General features: G+C 40.7%; 1 protein-coding gene across 1 annotated transcript; it reads left to right on the forward strand.

Moving 5' to 3' along the window:
* The first annotated feature begins 13,265 nt into the window (after positions 1 to 13,265).
* On the forward strand, positions 13,266 to 17,696 carry LOC109208756 (probable small nuclear ribonucleoprotein G). Its single transcript, XM_019371912.1, has 4 exons — positions 13,266 to 13,414; positions 13,534 to 13,556; positions 17,011 to 17,132; positions 17,388 to 17,696. Exons 1-4 carry the CDS (start codon positions 13,380 to 13,382, stop codon positions 17,448 to 17,450), a joined length of 243 nt encoding a protein of 80 aa, XP_019227457.1. The 5' UTR covers positions 13,266 to 13,379; the 3' UTR covers positions 17,451 to 17,696.
* The last annotated feature ends 1,826 nt before the right edge of the window (positions 17,697 to 19,522 follow it).

Consider the following 19,522-nt stretch of genomic DNA (forward strand, 5'->3'; position numbering starts at 1 on the left):
AGTCTCTAAGTCGTTTTATGATTCGAGCTGTAATTGACCTTTAGGCTCTTCACTGCCCGCACGGGTGGGTGATGGTGGCCTTCTTTGCCTTGGGTCGAAGTGACCTTATAAGCGGGTGACCCGGAGGCTCACTTGGCTGGCGATCGTGGCGTTTATGTCGTGCCCTTAGGCATACTGTAGTTTTCTGCTTATTGTGGGTCCAGTCTCCAAGTCGCTTTGCGATTCGAGCTGTAATTGACCTTTAAGCGCCTTCGATTTCCCGAACGGTGGTAGTGCTTTGCACGCTGTTTTGGTTGTTGAGACCTTTCCATATGTGGCCCGGGGGCTTGCTTAGTTAACTATTTTGGATCCGGTCTCCGAATCGGGTTACGACTCGAGCTCACTTTAATCCTCAAGTTGTCAAATTTGGCTGGCGACAATGGATATTACGTTTTTTTGGTCGTAGAGACCTTTTGATATGTGGCCCGTAGGCTTGCTTAGCTGGCGACAATGGCTCTTATGCTGTTTTTGCCCGTGGGCTTTTTGTAGGCTTTGTTTTCCGCTCGCTAAGGTCTTTTTGAAAGATTTTTGCCTGACCCGTCGTCGGTTCTAGAAGAACCTCGATTTCAAGTCGTTATCGGTGATATTTCGAGCACCTCGAAAGGTACATAGCTCGTAGGTTGAGTAGGTCGAAGCCTTTGTGATTTGGAGCTAACATGGTCGAAGCTCGTTTTTGCCTGTTGAGGGAAGCCTGTTTTAATCGGTTCTTTTCGAAGTATATTCGAAGTTGTGGCCTGCGATTTTTTTAGCAACGGTCGGGCATCCCTGAGTCGCGTTATTTTGGTTGTATCAGCCGTCTTGACCGTAGTCATGTGCATTTGGCTGTAGCCATTTTTGATCCCGAGTGATAGTTTAGGCGTCTACACCGAGGGTATGCCCTTTCGGGATTCTTACAAATGCGACGTATAGCCTAAACTTTTGGGATTTTCATGCCTATTGAGGTCTTACAGTTTGTCATGCCTATTGAGGTCTTACAGTTTGTCATGCTGATTGAGGTCTTACAGTTTTATAGGTGATGTAGAATGGCCCTGGTTATGCCGAGTCTGCCCGCTATCGACTGACGACAGCCTCCGAGTCATCAAGTTGTTTAAGCGTGAAGACCGCTTCTTGTGAGCTCGGAGTTGCCTTATAGGGGCTTTATGAGCCCGGAGTTCCGACCCCGAGATCGTGCGAGTGCCCGATTGTAGGCATTAAGTCTCCGAGTATTTCGGAATGCATTCGGTGGAGGGGGCCCCTGCCGGGGATACACTTGAGATTTCTTTGTCCGGAGAATAAAATGTTGAGAAGATATCCTTTTATTGCTTGGTATAGACGTACATTGTTTCGTCATTGTGAACTCAACCCGTGCGTGCGCGGCTTCTCGGACCATTTGGCCCAGCATATAATTCCCGATCAGGGTTTAGTCCGCCGTCTCTTGGTCCTCCCGAGGGGGGATGCTCTTAGAGGCAAACCATCGTTCGCTGTTGGGCTATCGAAATAAAGCCTGCGACATCATCGGACCTTCTTCTGGTATGCTGTTCTGCCAATAATCTTGCTGACAAGGTCCCTTTTGGGGCGGAAACCTGGCTGAAGGGAGAAAATGCGGCGGTCGCCTATATAAGGCCTAGGAATCTCCGGGTAGAGTCTTGAGAACCTCCGAATATCCTAGCCAACTGTCTGCGTTCAGGTTAGTAAAAAGAAAACGAAGGAGCAAAGCAGTTCTTTCTTACCGCGGGGTGTATAGGCGATGTTCTGGGACTCGGTGTGTCCCTGTCGGCTTATTCTAGTTCTGCCCTTTGCGAGGAATCTCATTCTTTTGGCGAGATGGGACCGTCGGCGCCCTCGGGTAGTGCGTCGGTGGTCGTCTGAATAAAACATCTATATTTTGCGCTTCCTTTTATGGTGTAAGGCTCGACGTCCCGGCTCGAACTCAGGTGGGCTATATTGAGAGAACGGTCTTTTCGGCGATTTGTCATTTGGAAATCACCAAGGATTCAGGATGTGGGGGCGATTTGGTCCGTTAATGCGGACCGCCCTATTGACTTTTGGTTCGATACCGTCGTTGTGGGTGACCAAACTTCCTGAATCTATGAACACATGTTTTATTTAAGATTAAGCAGATGAGGGAGAGGTTTACCAACGTGCTTGCGCGATGTTGGGGTGGAGTCGTGGTGCCCTTCTCCCTGGATGCAAGAGCATCCTTGGAAATATTTCCTTGGATCCGTCTTTGTCCCGGTGGTGGGTATTTTTACTTCCCATGTTATGAGTTCTCGGAGGGCGTCGCCGCTCCTTCATTGTCGCGGTGATACGTCGTGGCTTGTTTACTTCATCCTTCCCGGTTGTCTTCTTTCCTCGGGGCCAGATTTGAGCCTGACCGCTCGATAGTACTCGGCGGCGATTTTGACTGAGTAACACGGCTGTCATATTTTCGAGACGGGAGTCATTCGTGGCCCCGCTGCCTCTTGCGTCCTGCGGATCCCGCATCGGGTTGTGGTTCTTTCGAATGGGCCTTGGTCGAGTAGGCCTGAGTCGCTTAGCGTTCCTGGTTTCCTTATGGTGACTACGATATTTGGCAGAACAATGTTGAGCCCGTACTCTGCTGGACGAGTTTCGTCTGCCGACTGTGCCTCATCGGATTTGGTTCTACTGGAGGTTCCCTGAGGATGTCGCCCTCGAACTACTCCCCTACCGTTGCGAGGTAGGTTGGATCTTGAGGCGTTCCTCCCATTAGCGGCGCATGGACGGTATCTCCATCTGTTTGGCATTAGTTTCTTCGTGGAAGGCCTGCTTGGGTGTGTTGGTTCTGCAGAGGTTTCTGGATGGTCGCTCATGGCCCCGATTAGTGGCCGGTGCTGGGTACGGACGCATGGACAAGTCTCGGCCGGGTATCTGGCTAAGCATCGTTTGAAACGACCTGGAATCGGCGGGTATGCTTTGTTTAAACCCCGAGCAAAGGCCAGGGTTATCTGTTCATCCGAAACCGGATGCGATCTCATTCGTCCTACCAGGGAGCGAGATGCGACTTCTTGTAGTGTTTCATCCTCTCTTTGTTCGGCCTCTGACTTGTCGGTCTCCGCCGTTGCTGCTTCAATGGCATCGACGTATGTTTCTGCGGCGGGGTCATCTTGAAAGTCGCTGTCTTTCTTCGTGCATGCGTGAGCGATGGTGCGCTCGTCGGGGGAAGCTGTCTCCGGCGCTGCTACGCTGGGGGCTCTCGGATGGCTTTACAACTGAGCAATGACCAGTTGTTGTGCCTGCAACATTTCAAAAATAACGTGAAGACTAACTTCCTGTTCTTCCCGGGCCGGGGTTTTTTGAACTTCCTGTCGGTTGCTGTGTCAGATGCTTCTGTCGGTGTGAGAAGTTTCGTTGACTTGTTGTGAGTCCGCGTCCGCTAGTACTGGTCTGGGTGCATTATCGGGATTCTGTAGTGGTGCTCCGGCGGCCGGGATAGCTACACCATTTTCCCTGTGATCTTCTAGGCGATCGTTCTCAACTCTATTTACTGAGCCAGGCATTTTTACCTGAAATCAAAGAATCTTTGGATAAGAAAAAGTGTGAAAGATGATATGCGTTTGTGTAATGAAACTAGCAAGAAAATAATCACTATTATTTTTAGCCCATTACTGTGAAAATGGTAAGGACAATTAAATTTGTAAAATAGGACTCTAAAAATACGTGATCTATTCCCGAGCTAGTTGTTAGAGTAGAGGATGCTAGTAATATGAAATTTAACGATGGAGAGTGAGCTAAAACGAGATAATGATCGAACCGAAGGGCCTGCTACTCGGATGTAGGCTTGGCCGATGGGGACTTCGGGGTCGACTTTGAGGTCGAGCTCGGGCTATCGGGGATAATCGAGGATGGTATAACAGTTATAGATATAATCAAACAAAGCTCTTTATAGTCAAAACCAAGTTATACGATGAAGAACTCATATAAAAGCGAAGGATATCGAGGTATCCTCGGATCAGTGAGAGCCAATAAGTTTTAAAAAGAAGAGAGAGAGAAAGAGATATTATTGCACTTGTGGAGAAATGGAGCAACATCTGTCCCTTATAAGGCAGGGCGAGTCCCCTTTATATAGGAGGGGAACTCAGTTACGAATACATGTGTATTTAATTTACGAAATATGGAGATGTGATGGCTTGACGTTACGCCTCAGCGTAGGCTCTAGATAGGCCGGCCCTGTCAGATTCAACCGCGTGTCTTGGGAGCTTCCCCTCTTTGTCCTGATCTCGGCCTCGAATCGGGCCTTGACAAGCCCCGAAGGAGAGGACTAAGTTGTGGCTTCATGTCCTCGGGGTCTCGAGGTACCTCCCTGAGATGGCTTAATGGTGAGAAATCAGGCCCTCTGATTTCACCGCGTACATACGCGTAGTCGGAATTGAATTTCGGAAAGTTCTGAGTTGATTTGGAAAGAAAATTCTAAATTCGGAAGCTTTAATTGGAAGAGTTGACTAAGGTTTGATTTTTGAGTAAACGACCTCGGAATCGGTATTTGAAGGTACCAATAGTTCGTATAATAATTTCGGACTTGGGCGTATGTTCGGGTTGAGTATCGGGTGGTTCGGGAGCATTTCGGCGCTTATTGTGGAAAGTTAGCATTTTTAAGGTTTCAGAATTTCCTAAGATTGATTTGAAGTGAACTTTGGTGTTATCGATGTCCGTTTGGGGTTTCGATCCTTGGAATATGTTCGTATCGTGATTTATGACTTACACGTAAAGTTTGCCGTCATTCCGGAATGTTTAAGTATGAATCAGACGCGTTCGTCGAAGTTTGTATGTTTGAAGTTGAAATAAGGTTCCGATCGTTGATTCGTAGTCTCCTAATACATATGGGATTAGAGTTATTTAACACTATTTATTACCAAACTAACACTACCCCTCAACCTGGTTCGTATAAATCATATGTACCGAGCTTGTTACATATATAACTAATACGAGGACCTGTGAGGGGCTTGGTGAAAATATCGGCAAGCTGATCATTCGACTTCACAAATTTTGTAGCAATATCTCCTGAGAGTATCTTTCCTCTGATGATGTGACAATCAATCTCAATGTGTTTAGTCCTCTCATGGAACACAGGATTTGATGCAATATGAAGGGCAGCTTGATTGTCGCACACAAGTTCCATCTGGCTGATGTCACCAAATTTCAACTCCTTGAGCAATTGTTTGATCCAAATTAGCTCACATGTTGCCATAGCCATTGCTCGATATTCTACTTCTGCACTAGATCGAGCAACTACATTTTGTTTCTTACTCTTCCAAGACACCAAATTGCCTCCTACTAAAACACAATATCCAGACGTAGAACGTCTGTCAGAAGGTGATCCTGCCCAATCAGCATATGAGTAACCAACGATCTGCTCATGACCACGATCCTCAAACAATAGCCCTTAGCCTGGAGCCAATTTTATATACCGAAGAATGCGGACAACTGCATCCCAGTGGCTATACAGGGAGAATCCATAAACTGACTTACAACACTCACAAGAAAGCAAATATCAGGTCTAGTGACTGTGAGATAATTTAATTTACCAACCAGCCGCCTATATCTTGCAGGATCGCTAAACGGCTCCCCATGTCTTGGCAGAAGTTTAGAATTCGGATCCATTTGAGTGTCAATCGGTCTACAACCTGTCATTCCTGTCTCCTCAAGAATGTCTAAGGCATACTTCCGTTGTGAGATTACAATACCCGAGCTAGACTGAGCGACCTCGATACCCAGAAAATACTTTAGTTTGCCCAGGTCCTTAGTCTGAAAGTGTTGAGAGAGATGTTGCTTCAATTTAGTAATATCATCCTGATCATTGCCGGTAATAACAATATCATCCACATAGACCACCAGATAAATACAGAGACTCGAAGCAGAGTGCCGATAAAACACAGAGTGATCAGCTTCACTCCGAGTCATACCAAACTCCTGGATAATTATGCTGAACTTACCAAACCAGGCTCGAGGAGACTGCTTTAGACCATGAAGTGATCGGCGCAGGCGACATACAAGGTCCCGAGACTCCCCCTGAGCAACAAACCCAGGTGGTTGCTCCATATAAACTTCATACTCAAGGTCACCGTGTAAAAAGGCATTCTTAATGTCCAGCTGATAAAGAGGCCAATGGCGAACGACAGCCATGGATAGAAAAAGGCGGACTGATGCTACCTTAGCCACGGAAGAGAAGGTATCATTGTAATCGAGCCCAAATATCCGAGTATATTCCTTGGCAACAAGACGGGCCTTAAGGCGATCAATCTTGCCATCCAGACCAACCTTGACTGCATATACCCAGCGACAACCAACAGTAGATTTACCTGAAGGAAGAGGAACGAGCTCCCAGGTACCACTCGTATATAAAGCAGACATCTCGTCAGATATAGCCTGTCGCCATCCTGGATGAGACAATGCTTCACCTATAGACTTAGGGATGGAAACAGAGGACAAAGAAGATATAAAAGCATAATAGGGTGATGACAAACGATGATAACTTAAATCGACATAATGGGGATTAGGATTAAGGGTGGTCAACATATCTTTCCGAAGTTCAATCGATGTACTAGGAAGAGACAAGTCCGCAGTAGGAGCAAGGTCAGGTGCAGGACGTGAATCAACTGGGCGTGATGCTGGGTGAGGACGACGATGATATGTCAAGAGTGGTGTTCCTGTGGCAGGGAGTCTAGGAGGAGCCACACTAGACTCCCCAACGGTTGGAATGGGTAAGACTTCTGTGGCGGAAGGTGAAGGAAGAGCTATAGGAAACTTTTTAAAGGTCGGTATAGGTAAGACCTAAGAAATATCAAGGTGGTCAGATTGGTCAGAAGAGGTAAAGAAAGGTTTAGACTCAAAAAATGTGACGTTAGATGAAATAAAGTACCTAGGAAGATCATGTGAGTAACAACGATACCCCTTTTGAACACGAGAATAACCAAGGAAGACACACTTGAGAGCACGAGGAGCTAACATATCTGTACCAGGGGCTAAGTTATGAACGAAACAAGTGCTCCCAAAAACACGAGGAGGAACAGAGTATAAGGGCGACTGGGGAAACAATACTGCATACGGAATCTGATTCTGGATGGGAGATGAAGGCATCCGATTAACCAAATAACAAGCTGTGAGAACTGTATCCCAAAAACGCAACGGAACATGAGATTCAATGAGAAGTGTGCGAGCAGTCTCAATGATGTGCCTGTTCTTTCTCTCCGCAACCCCATTTTGCTGAGGGGTATAAGGACAAGAGGTCTGATGAATAATTCCCTGAGAAGTCATAAACTGCTGAAATTGAGAGGATAAATATTCTAAGGCATTATCACTGCGAAAAGTGCGAATGGAAACACCCAATTGATTTTTAATTTCAGCACAAAAATTGTGGAATATAGAAAACAACTCAGAACGATCTTTCATTAAGAAAATCCAAGCACACCTTGAATGATCATCAATGAAACTAACAAAATAACGAAATCCCAAGGTTGAACTGACTCTACTAGGACCCCATATATCAGAATGAACTAAAGAAAAAGCAGATTCTACATGACTCTCAATACTATGAGGAAATGAGGCTCGGGTATGTTTCCCGAGCTGACATGACTCACACTCTAATGTAGAAAACTAGACAAACTAGACAAACTAGGTACCATCTTCTGAAGCTTGGATAAGCTTGGATGTCCTAAACGTCTGTGAATTAGGTCCAGAGGATCTGTAACTAGACATGCCTTGGAGGAATTGAGTGAGTTAAGGTAGTAAATGCCTTCTGATTCAAGTCCTGTTCCAATCGTCTATCCCGTACTGCGGTGCTGCATAATAAAAGAATCATCAATGAAATATATACCACAATGGAGGGCATGAGTCAAACGACTAACAAATGATTTAATTAAAGGACATCCAGGGACATAAAAAACGGAAACTAGAGTGACAAAGGGTAGGGGATTCGCTTGTCTAACTCCTTTTGCTTTAGTTTGAGACCCATTGGCTAAAGTAACAGTGGGAAGAGACTATGAATATGCAATATTTGACAAAAGTGATATATTACCAGTGATATGATCAGAAGCGGCTGAGTCCACAACCCATTGTCCAAGAGGACAAGACTGGGAAACACAAGCAAAAGAATTACCAGCAACAGAAGTATCAACAGAGGCTACTTGTGGAGATGTCTGCTTACTTGCTCAATATTGAAGGAACTCATTATACTCCCCTTCAGATAAAGAAAATCCCTGGTTACCTGTAGTCTTGGTCTGAGAAACATAAGCATTTTTTGGTGGACGACCATGTAAAGAATAGCACACGTCACGAGTGTGTCCAAGTTTATGACAATAAGAGCACTTAGGTCTAGATCTTCCAAAATAACCTCCTCCTCGTCTATTCTCCATAGTTTGAGATGCCCGATTTTCCACTGACTAGAATACGAGAACAGATGAGTCAAGTGTCTGCGATTAGCTCAGTGGGTGACTTGGTGCTGCAGCAAGGCGAAGTAATCGAGAGAAAAATTCAACAACTGTGGGAACAGTCGGACTAGCCAAAATCTGATCACGTACTGAGTCAAGATCATTAGGAAGTCCAGCAAGAGTAAGAACTAGAAACATCTTTTGTCGCTGCTCTTGTTGCCTTTCAACACTAGCAGAAACTGGCATCAACTTCTCAAATTCCTCCATGACTGCCTGTACTTGTCCCAAGTAAGTAGACATATCTAATTCATGTTTCTTTAAATTTGTCATCCGCGATATCACATCATAGAACCGAGATATGTCATTAGTGTATAAAGTGCGAGCCTTTTCCCAAACCAAATAACATGTTTGGAATGGACGAAACAAGGGCATCAACTTGGAATCAATATATCGCCACAGAATACTGCATAATTGAGCATCGATCTTCTCCCAATGTGCTTTGGCCTTTTCATCTCCTTCGCTAGATTTCTTGATTAAATGACCTTGAACACCTTGACCTTTACACTACAGCTCGACAGACGAAGCCCAAGCTAAGTAGTTTGAACTTCCCATTAAAGGTTCGAAGGTAATCATAACACCGGAACTGCCAGAACCTGGGTTTTAGACCTCAAAGCATCAACTCCCAAAGACATTGTTGGATTGAAGAGAGGTCTATAAGATTATCACCATATAATAGAAAGAATCAATTGAAAACTCGCTGAAACAGACGAAAGAGACACTGTTTCAGCCGAAAATTACTGTATCTGCCGGAAAATGTCAGTGTAGTCGCTGGAAAAACTCAAAGTGGTCGGAATTAAAAAATAAAATTATGGGTAGGCTCGGAATTTGAGGGTGATCCAACTGCTCTGAAGGAATTTCTTCAAAAAGTGCCTGGAAAGTGCTCCACGCGCCGGCGCGTGGACTAGATCTCGTAGGAATTTTTTTTCTAATCGGCGCGTGGTGGCGCGTGAGGTGTATATATAATACATGTCCTACTCCTAATACATATGGGATTAAATTTATTTACCACTATTTAACTACCAAACTATCAGGCGTGATTTGAGGCCTCGAGTAAGTTCATATTATATATTGGGACTTGTTAGTGTGATTGGACGGGGACCCGGAGGCCTAGGGTGTGTTTCGGGATGGTTTTGGGCCATTTAGCCATATTTGGACTGTTGTTTCTGGTGCATCCTTCTTCGCGATCGCGAAGAAAGGGCCGCATTCGCGAAGGACTTGTGGGCATCAGGAAGTTTGTGCTTCGCGTTCGCGAAGAGGCACTCGCATTCGCGAAGCTTTGGGCGGTAGTGTATTGCAATCACGCAGAAGGTTAGGCGGGAAGGGCACTAGGTGTTTTTTCCTACGCGTTCGCGAGGGATTAGTCGCATTCACGTAGGGATTAAGGAGTTGACCATCGCCTTCGCAACCGATGTCGTGTTCGCGAAGAGCGTTTTGGCAGCTGGTCGAAGTTGGCATTTGCGATCGCGAGGGTGTGTCCGCGATCGCGAAGAAGGGATTTGCTGGGCAGACTTGTTTTATTGCGGGTTTTGGTTCATTTCTTCCACTTCTCACATGGTTTGGGCGATTTTCAGAGCTGTTCAAGAGGGGATTTTCATCATCTATTGCAAGGTAAGTAATTCCACACATTGTAAGTTAATTTCATGGATTTTATAAGGATTTAACATGTAAATTTGTGAAAAATTATCAGATTTTGGTAAAACCCCTAGAATTTGGTATTTTTGAATTTTGATCACGAAATTTTACATGGAATTAGGAATAAATTATATATTTGAGTTCATGGTGTTATGGGTATTGATTATCTTTAAGAGTTTTCAGAATCCGGGCACGTGGGCCCGAAGGTTGACTTTGTTGATTTTTCGAGCGGAGTTGAAAATTATTATAAATTGTTAAATTATACGCAATGGAGTATTTTTTGATTGATTTGCACGTTGTTTGACTAGTTTCGGATCGTTTGACTTTGAATTGAGATGTTAGAGAGGCATTGGAGACGGTTATTGGAACTTCAGAGCGAGGTAAGTCTCATGTCTTACCTTGTGAGGGGGAAACTACCCCCTAGGTGGTGTAACTATTACGTGCTACTAGTTGTGGGTGCTACGTATACACGAGGTGATGAGAGATCGTACGTAGCTAAAACATGTTTATGTCCGGGAAGACTTAGGACTTTATCATGTAATATTTGAATTATTTGAACTCATTTTGCTAGCTAAATTAAGTGAATTTATAGTTGGAATTGATTTAGGAATATATATTGGGCCGAACCTTATCACCTTCAGTTTTCGGCAAAATATTTGATAAACGGTAAGGGTCTACCCACTTTATGCTCATGTACTTGTATTGGAAGCACGCGACTCGTAATTCGATAAGTTCCTTCATTTCTTGTGGAGCGGGTCGAGCGCTTCAGTAGTATATTGAGATACATCTCTGGTTCGTGCCGATCGATCCTCGACAGTGTACACACCACTCTGGATCGGACCGTATGACCTCGGCATAATCGCGCATTATATCGCTAGCAGTCCGAATATTCACGAGATTTTACTTCTACTGATGCCTGGCGTTTTATATGGTATTCCTTATCCATTTAATATTGGCACTTGATATTTTTCGAGCTGTTGAGATAGGATACGAGATTGGGAAATTTATATCGTTAAAAGAAATTTTGAAATATTATGTTAGTTATAGTTTTTACCTCACTACTACTGTTGTGCCTCATATATGTTTTATGATGTATCGTACTGCTTTATTGGACCCCTAGTAAGTATCGATGTCGACCCCTCGTCACTACTTCTCCAGGGTTAGGCTAGATACTTACTGGGTACACGTTGATTTACGTACTTATGTTGCACTTCTGCACTAAATGCGCAGGATCTGACAGATTCATTTGGTTGTCATTTGGACGCACAGGCGCAGCTACCGAGGATACTTTATGGTGAGTTGTATTCTAGGCTGCGTATTGCAACCCATAGAGTCTCCATGGTACCATTTACCTTATCCCGCCTTATTTACATTCCAGACAGATGTTATATTATTATTGTACTCTTTAATAAATGCTCATGCAATTGTAACACCGGGTTTTAGGATACTCTGGTGGTTGTTTGTCGTTTAGCTTGATATTATCTTCTTTTATTTTATATCGTACTAATATTGTAAGTATTCATGATTTTAAACGCATTGGACCCTTTACTTAATAAGACTTATGACTTTAAAAATAATAAAATGAATAATTGAATTGATAGTTCACCATTGGCTTACTTAACGGTAACGTTGAGCGCCATCACGATCCATAGTGGAAATTGGGCCGTGACATAGTTGATGGAGATCAAAAGTACTCATTTTTAACAAACGTAAATGATCAACATTGTAGAAGAGTATATTTAAGAGATTATTTAAACACACATCAAATATAAGGGATTTTTTTAGAAATAGCCAGATTTACAATTGATAATTTAAAAATACCTATAGTTTCAAAAGTAATCGAAATTTAGCCACTTTTCATGTAAAGATAAAATATGAATACAAACACCTTTAGAACTCCGGAAAAATTCCAACATAATATGCCGGATTTCGAATTTTTTACATAAGAGATTCCAGCATAGTATGCTGGAATTTCATAATATGCTGGAGTTCCGACATAATATGCTGGAAGTTTATACACATGAGTTCTATAATCTAGCATATTATCCTTAAACTTTCCATGTTACAGCTAGGGTATTTTTGTCCATATTTTATCTCCACATAAAATAGTGATTATTTTTTAACGACTTTGTAAATGCTGGTTGTTTTTCTATTATCAGTCCATAAACTGGCTAGCCCATGCTATTTTCACAAATATAAGGGATCATTTTTGGGGGTATTTGCATCTATACCCGCTTTTTGTGTCATATTTTAACTTGTGCCCGCTTTGCAAAAAAAAATTGCAAGCATACCCACTTTTTCGCATAACTTCAGCACACGAGGCTGAAGTAGCAAAGGCAATCACGCAAAATTTCAGCATTCTAGTAGCCGGACCTGAAGTTCAGCTCTAGAGCTGAAGTTTTTGTGTTGTAACTGGAAAACTTCAGCTCTAGAGCTGAAGTTTTTGTGTTGTAACTGGGAAAGTTCAGCTCTAGAGCTGAAGTTTTAGACTTAACTTACCACAATAAAATCACAAAATTATATTTTCACACATTTAATTAATTATGATTGGATATATGGCAGTTTATATGTATAGAGAAAGAAGTGTTGCTAGGTACAATGAATTTTGCAGAGGAATTCCAATACCAAGATATATAGGAAATATATCGAAGCGGATAGTACATGCTATTTGATCTTAAAAACTTGCCGCAAACTTGAAAAATGAAGGGGAATGTCCAAATCTGGAGCGCCACTCGTTAACATCAAGCATAACAAGAGAATCATATACAGAATGATTATAAACATGAAAAGTTGAAAAACTATAAACATCTTAAAAGGAGATTATCCAAGATTTCCTTTTTTTTAGGTTCTTCATGTAACCCCGAACTAACCAAATCTTAGGTGAAGCATATGGTGATGATGTAGAGGAATTGGATCTGATGGTTGGAATGGCTGTCGAGAAAATGAAGGAGGAGAAGGGGAGGAGAAAGGGAGCTGAAGTAGTTTAAAAAGTGGGTACAAGTTAAAAATTTTTTAAAAAAAAGGGTATAGGTTAAATGGGGGCGAGGCGCCCCGTGCAATTTTTACTCATTTTTGTCACAATTGGATTCAGAGTTGGACTCTAAAATTTGGGCCTGGTTTATAGTCCGAACGGGCTTGGGTTTTTCTAAGATAAAGGTCACAGAATAAAAAGCGGGATTGAGAGTTGAAAAACAATTCTACCGGGACTCTGAAAAACCTCCAAAATTCTTGCATTCTCCATCTCCTCAAGCAGTGAGCGAAGAGTAGAAGACAAGGGTTGAAAGGATGAGCAGGTCGGGTCAACCTCCGGATCTCAAAAAGTAGGGTTTTTCTCTCATGGACCTTAGCTTCTCATTTTCTTATCCTTGTTTTTCTTCCTATGTGAATATGGAGATTTCTTATTCCTTTAAATTTTTTGCGTTTTGTTTGCTATCCACAGGTATATGGACAAGCAACTTCAAAGTAAGTTACTAATGCTTTATGTCTTATGTACTACTTTATTTGGATAGTTAATTTGTTCTTGCTGCAGTTTATTTAGGGTTTAAGTATTTTTGTTAAGAGTTTAGGTCAGGCCTTTAGTATACTACCCCTCTAGGGTTTACGCAATGCTTATGCGATTGATACATATTCTTATTATATTTTGTTTATGCTGCTTTAATTCTTCAATTCAAGTGATATGCCAACATTTGCATACACCTATGCGTTTGTAAACCTATGATGTTTCAGTGTGGATAACTTATGTTAATTTTACCTGCTATTTCAGTGTGTCGATAACTTGTGTTACTTTTACCTGCTATAAGAAACACGGGCTGTCAAAAACCTTTTTAATGCGCGGGTCATTATCTTTTGTCAGACATTATTCAAAATAGACACTATGTCATCTGTGGACGAGACATGATGATAAATCATCCTCTCAGAAATATATGTAAGCCAAGGATGAATCCAATGCGTGTGATTATGCATGACTTAGCTGAAAAATATTGAACTAATCGGCATTGACTAGAGATGCCTATTTAGCGTGTTAAGGCAGCTGCATAGTGTTCTCAAGAATTTCCTCTGAAACAAAATATACATTGGGTTTGATTTTGAATATCTTGGTTTAACCACAACCGTACTCGCTTTAATTGGAAACATACTTTGCTATGTTTCCTTTTTCCTTTTTTCTTTTTAATTAGATACATTGTCAGATCAGTTCAAGTTGGTTACACAAACTTTAGACCTATATGACATGAAGTTAAATGAAGTCAGTAAAACCTAGATTTTGAGTGAATCAGTCTCATTTCAAGTCCAAAGGCAGGCTCTGTAGTTCATACACTTCCTAGAACTGATGTTAGCTTTTTTAGTTGTTTATGCTTGGAAATTTCGATTTATTATTATCCTCTTAAGGTCGTTCATGATAGTTATCACGGTTCTTCACTCAATGTTTTGTGGTTGCTTCAGCGAAATCATGACTTCATTGTAAAGCCAAAGTGCATGGAGATATTTTGGACTCCTTAGCACACCTTGATTTCATATTCCAATCTTGGGTAAAAAATTCTTTGTCATGCAACTCTATCTTTAACATACAGCACACATTCTTGAACCTGCATTCTTGTAAGTGCTTCTTACCGTCATCCAAAAGCTGGATAATGTTGTATTTCCTAATTGGGTCAAAGTTGCATTGTGCTTGCAATATTGCATAATTGGAGTGCAAGTACATCTGTTCTGAATGCCTATATGGTGTAGCCAGGGGCGTACGCATAACTTTTCATAAGCGGTGTCACAATTAATCTGTAGACGATGATAGTAGCAGCAAGCCAACACATTCAAAAATTGCATAATGGAGTTTACATATAGATACAATAATTCTTATTACTTAACCATCATAGAAGTGTCTTTTCTACTAGCTTGTTCATTGTATTTTGTGGTAGAGGTCGGCAGTTTGAATCCGTGCTAAGTGCTAACTGAAGCTCTCTTTTTTATTAGCAAAAATAAACACAAATAAGTGAGAAATCATGTAGGCATGTAGAATCGAACACTCGACCTTCAGTATGGACCACTGGACTGAGAACCAGGTTGTTAAGTGTTGTCACTTGACTTTTACTATATCTTATTTTTCTTTTGCATATCATCTAACATAACCGAAATTAGTCAAATTTTCCGACGAAGCGGTGTCACGTGACACCATTTGGGCCTACGTGCATCCGCCCCTGGGTGTAGCTAAGCAGGGAAGAAAAGAGAAGTCCATTATTCAAGGATGTAGAAAATACATAACTTCTGGACCCAGGGCTTAGTTCAAGTGGCAAAGGTTAAGAAATTTATGGCTTTGGTCACAGGTTTGAGCATGGGCTACGCTATCTAAGCCTGGTATTTAAGTGGAGCAGGGTAGAGGGGCAGATCTATTATCCTCGAGTTCCAAAGGATACTATTGGTCCTAAGAATTGGCCCAACAGATTTCTTGGTCATAAAAAAATACATAACTTCAATAAGCATGGAACATTTTTTTTCTTTACCACATATTGATAAGCTTGGCTCTTCGTGTATTTGATGCTGGAACTAGTGCTGTATGTCACGGTTCCTTACTAGATTAGGCAATTTTATCTTTGAAATGTTGCTCTACTCTTACATTGAAAACAAATTCTTATTATTCTTAGAAATAAAGTGGAAAAGGGAAGAATATGACAATTCATGAGCTATTTAAGCAATCCCTGTAAAGTCATGAACCGTATTAAAATTTCTGAGTCTTAGCTCAGCTGATATCTGATGGACAAAATATCCTATCCTCTCTTATAAGGCGTCCTCCTTATTTGCATTTTCTTTGCTTTCTGTCAACGTGTATACTTTCTTGTAAGTCATAGAAGAGGGTAACAACTGAACAAGAAAGATAGATTTTGGTAAGTCAACTTTATTCTTTGTAAGGGCATCACTTTTTTTCTTTATTTGATAAGGAAAAGTTTATTAGGAAAAGCATCCCAAATATAAATAAATAAATTAAAGAAGGATAAGGCTAAACCATTTAAAATCGCCTGACACTCTACCTTAGTTTCTTTTCGCTTTAAACCCTGTATGCCAGTCATGAAATTGGATTTCAGCCATGGCTCATCATTGATGGTACAACTACTCCCGATGGTTGGTTGTGAAGTCTAATTCTGTTCACCAGAGGCAGAGGGCCAGAACTATTATGTTGAATCAGACTTCCCGTGATTCATTTTCACTAGAAACTCGGGTAAACTGCAACAAAGCAATCATTTGGAAGGCAGTCCGATCATTTTAATGTTAGTTCATTGAACTAGTCACTAGTTTGAAGATAAAGAATATTTTTTAAGTGGTTTCTAGGGCTCTTAAGTTTCGGGATAAATTGCACTATGAAGTATAGTTGCTTGGCTATTGCTATCTTCTGCACTGCTTACATTTGTCCATGCAAAATTGCTAGATATCTTTTGATAATTAAGGTAATGTTATATATGAAACCAGCATCAATAGATTGCCGGTGGTGTGAAAATTACAATAAAAACAAGTCCGTACTGACTGTGGAAAGAGGGAATGGAGTTGAGCATGGCCTTAACATCTTGCGTGTCATGTACAACTGCCATATTGCTCCAAAAAGACAACATTGAAATGCATACAAACTTAAGACTAATTACATTTTCCATTGGAAGTGCAACTTCTGTCCAATCATAGATGCCCCTTCGCTTGAATAAATAACTCATTTTTATGAAGCTGGAAATGCATCTTTTGCATTAACTTTACATGCATTCCCACATAGAGCTTGTTGATAGTGCAAGTGAACGGAGTTCTTTTTTAAAATTTCTCTGTAAAGAGAGAATCAACTTTTATGGTCTGCATATGTTTTTTTTTTTAAATTTACATTCCTCTGTTAGTTAATTGCCTTATGAGGTTGCTATCACATTTAAGTAATGCTTTTTATCTTTTACAGTCAAGCTGAATGCCAACCGCTTAGTTGTCGGCACTCTTCGTGGGTTTGATCAGTTCATGAATTTGGTCATTGACAACACCGTTGAAGTTAATGGCAATGAGAAGAATGAAATTGGCATGGTGGTGAGTCTCTCATTCCCTTTTCTTTTTCTCCCTTCCTCTTTGCGATTCATCTCTGGATGTTTGGATCTAACATCTGTTTATGCAGGTGTAACTGTTAATATATAATCAACAAGCCTATTTCCTTTGGAACGGCATTTGATTTTTTCTAATTTGATGAGATTTGTTGTTTTAACTGTTATTCTTAAATCTGGAAAAGCTCCATAAGGATAGATGTCCCATAAGTGAACTTAAGCTGGTCCTTAATTTCTCTTTCAGGTAATTCGCGGTAATAGCGTGGTGACTATTGAAGCATTGGAGCCAGTTGCCAGAGCGCAGTAGCTCTAAGGTATCTTTGTCTATGCTCTAGATTCTGCTGCTGCTCTTAAAGGAACATATATTTGTACCATGATATTCAGTATTTGACTAGATAACAGTTAACATGACAATCAAATTCTGTCTAAGCTTGTTCGTCAATGCTCTCTATTCATACAGAGCACTATGTACTGAATGTAATTTCTCTGTGTTTCATTTTTTCCCCCAATTAAAATGAGCATAATGCGATGATTACCCTTTTTAACGCTCTAAGGTAAAAGGTGTTTTCTGCCATTTTCAGTAGTAATAAAAATATGCGCTCTCTTTGAGTACCATTTCTCTATGGAAGGGCGAAAAATAGAAAGATACCTTCTGACAAACTGGAGAAATTAAGTGCTTATTCTTCGGAAAAGGGATGACAAAAAATGACAGTAATTTGATTGTTAAGTCCTAAAAAAGGAGCAATTTATTTGTTATATTTTGCAGATTTGTTTGTCCAGCAGTCAAAGTTTTATATTATGTGTTATGTATAAGCGATAAGCAGTTCAGTGACCCAACATTTCAAGAGTTTCGTGCTTAAAGAGTGGCCATTTGTACCAAAATCTTATTTATCAGCGCTTCATGTAGATGGAAGATACTAATTCTAGGTAAATGGGCTGTATACTATAATATCATATGGTTAATACGGTACGTAACTTTGTCATCCATTCAAGTTTATGCTTTTAATACTCTTGTTAAACCTATGATTTGTTTTTGAACAAATAAAGGTTAAAGCTTTTAATGTAAAGTCAAAAAACACTTGGTGGAAAAACTAATAGATGTTAAAAAACGTAGCTCAAAGTAATAATATAAATAAGAAAATAGACAAGAATGTAGGGAGTAAGAGATGAGAGATCCTTATTTCTTACATGTATTCAAATGGGTTACAAAATCACTTCTCATCCTCTATTTGTAGTACTACTTAGAGGTATATCAAAAAAAAAATTCTATAATTATGTCATTAAACATTTGAGATCACGGTGGAAGATCATGGGGATGTCTGGGAGTTACAACCATAACTCCATAAATATTAGAGTAGTGGAAGTTATGGAGATTATGGAGAAGAGTAGTGGGTATTACTTATTTGGTGGTTATGAACATCCACTATAATATATTTTATAACACTCCCCCTTGATGTTCATAATAATGTGCCTCGTCAAAATCTTACTAAAAAAAAACCCGTGGGAAAAAAATCTTAGTGAAGGAAAAAGAGTACACATATCTTGTAATATGCATTATTTGCTGTCTCGTTAAAAACCTTGCTAGGAAAACCCAGTGGGATAAAACCTCAGCTAAGAAAAAAAGAGTGCAGTGCGTATCTTACTCCCCTGACGAAAACATCACTTTACTTTTAGGGAATGACACATTCCAATCCCGTATACCAGCTTCTCAGATGTTGGGGTTGGTAATAATTCATTGAACAGATCCATCAAATTATCAATCAAATAAATTTGTTGAACGTCTATATCACCAATCTGTCGAAGATCATGTCCGAAAAGAACTTTAGTGAAATGTGCTTTATTTTGTTGCCTTCAATATATCCTTCTTCCAGTTGAGATAAGCAAACATCATTATCTTTAGTATTATTGGAATCTTCTCTTCAAAGAAGAGACACGTATGTTGTGTGTTGAGTCCCTTGCTTTATCAGTTGCTTATCTTGGCATGACTTGAATAAGTATCAACAATTAACTGCCTTGTAAAATGATAATATGGCAGTACTCTCACATGCAAATAGATTGTTTGAAGAACGAACTTCAGGAAAATGCCTGCATTTGCATAACCAATAAAATCTTGGCAATATTTGTTAGAACAAACAAATCTACATCAAGTATTCCTTTTGAAATATAACACTAATTGTATTCCAATATCTCCACATAGAAATAAAACTGTATCTTGGTAGCATATTGTTATACTCATGGTTCTAGCCAGATATATTAGTGCACCAATTGCACTAGACACAAAAACAAATCATGTAGGCCATGATCGCTCTAATCTACATAAGGATTTGCCGAAGCTTTATTTAATAAATTTCTTGGGAACCTTAATATACTTCAGAACAA

Source organism: Nicotiana attenuata, unplaced genomic scaffold (genome assembly GCF_001879085.1).
Source record: "Nicotiana attenuata strain UT unplaced genomic scaffold, NIATTr2, whole genome shotgun sequence".
NCBI classification, from domain to species: domain Eukaryota; kingdom Viridiplantae; phylum Streptophyta; class Magnoliopsida; order Solanales; family Solanaceae; genus Nicotiana; species Nicotiana attenuata.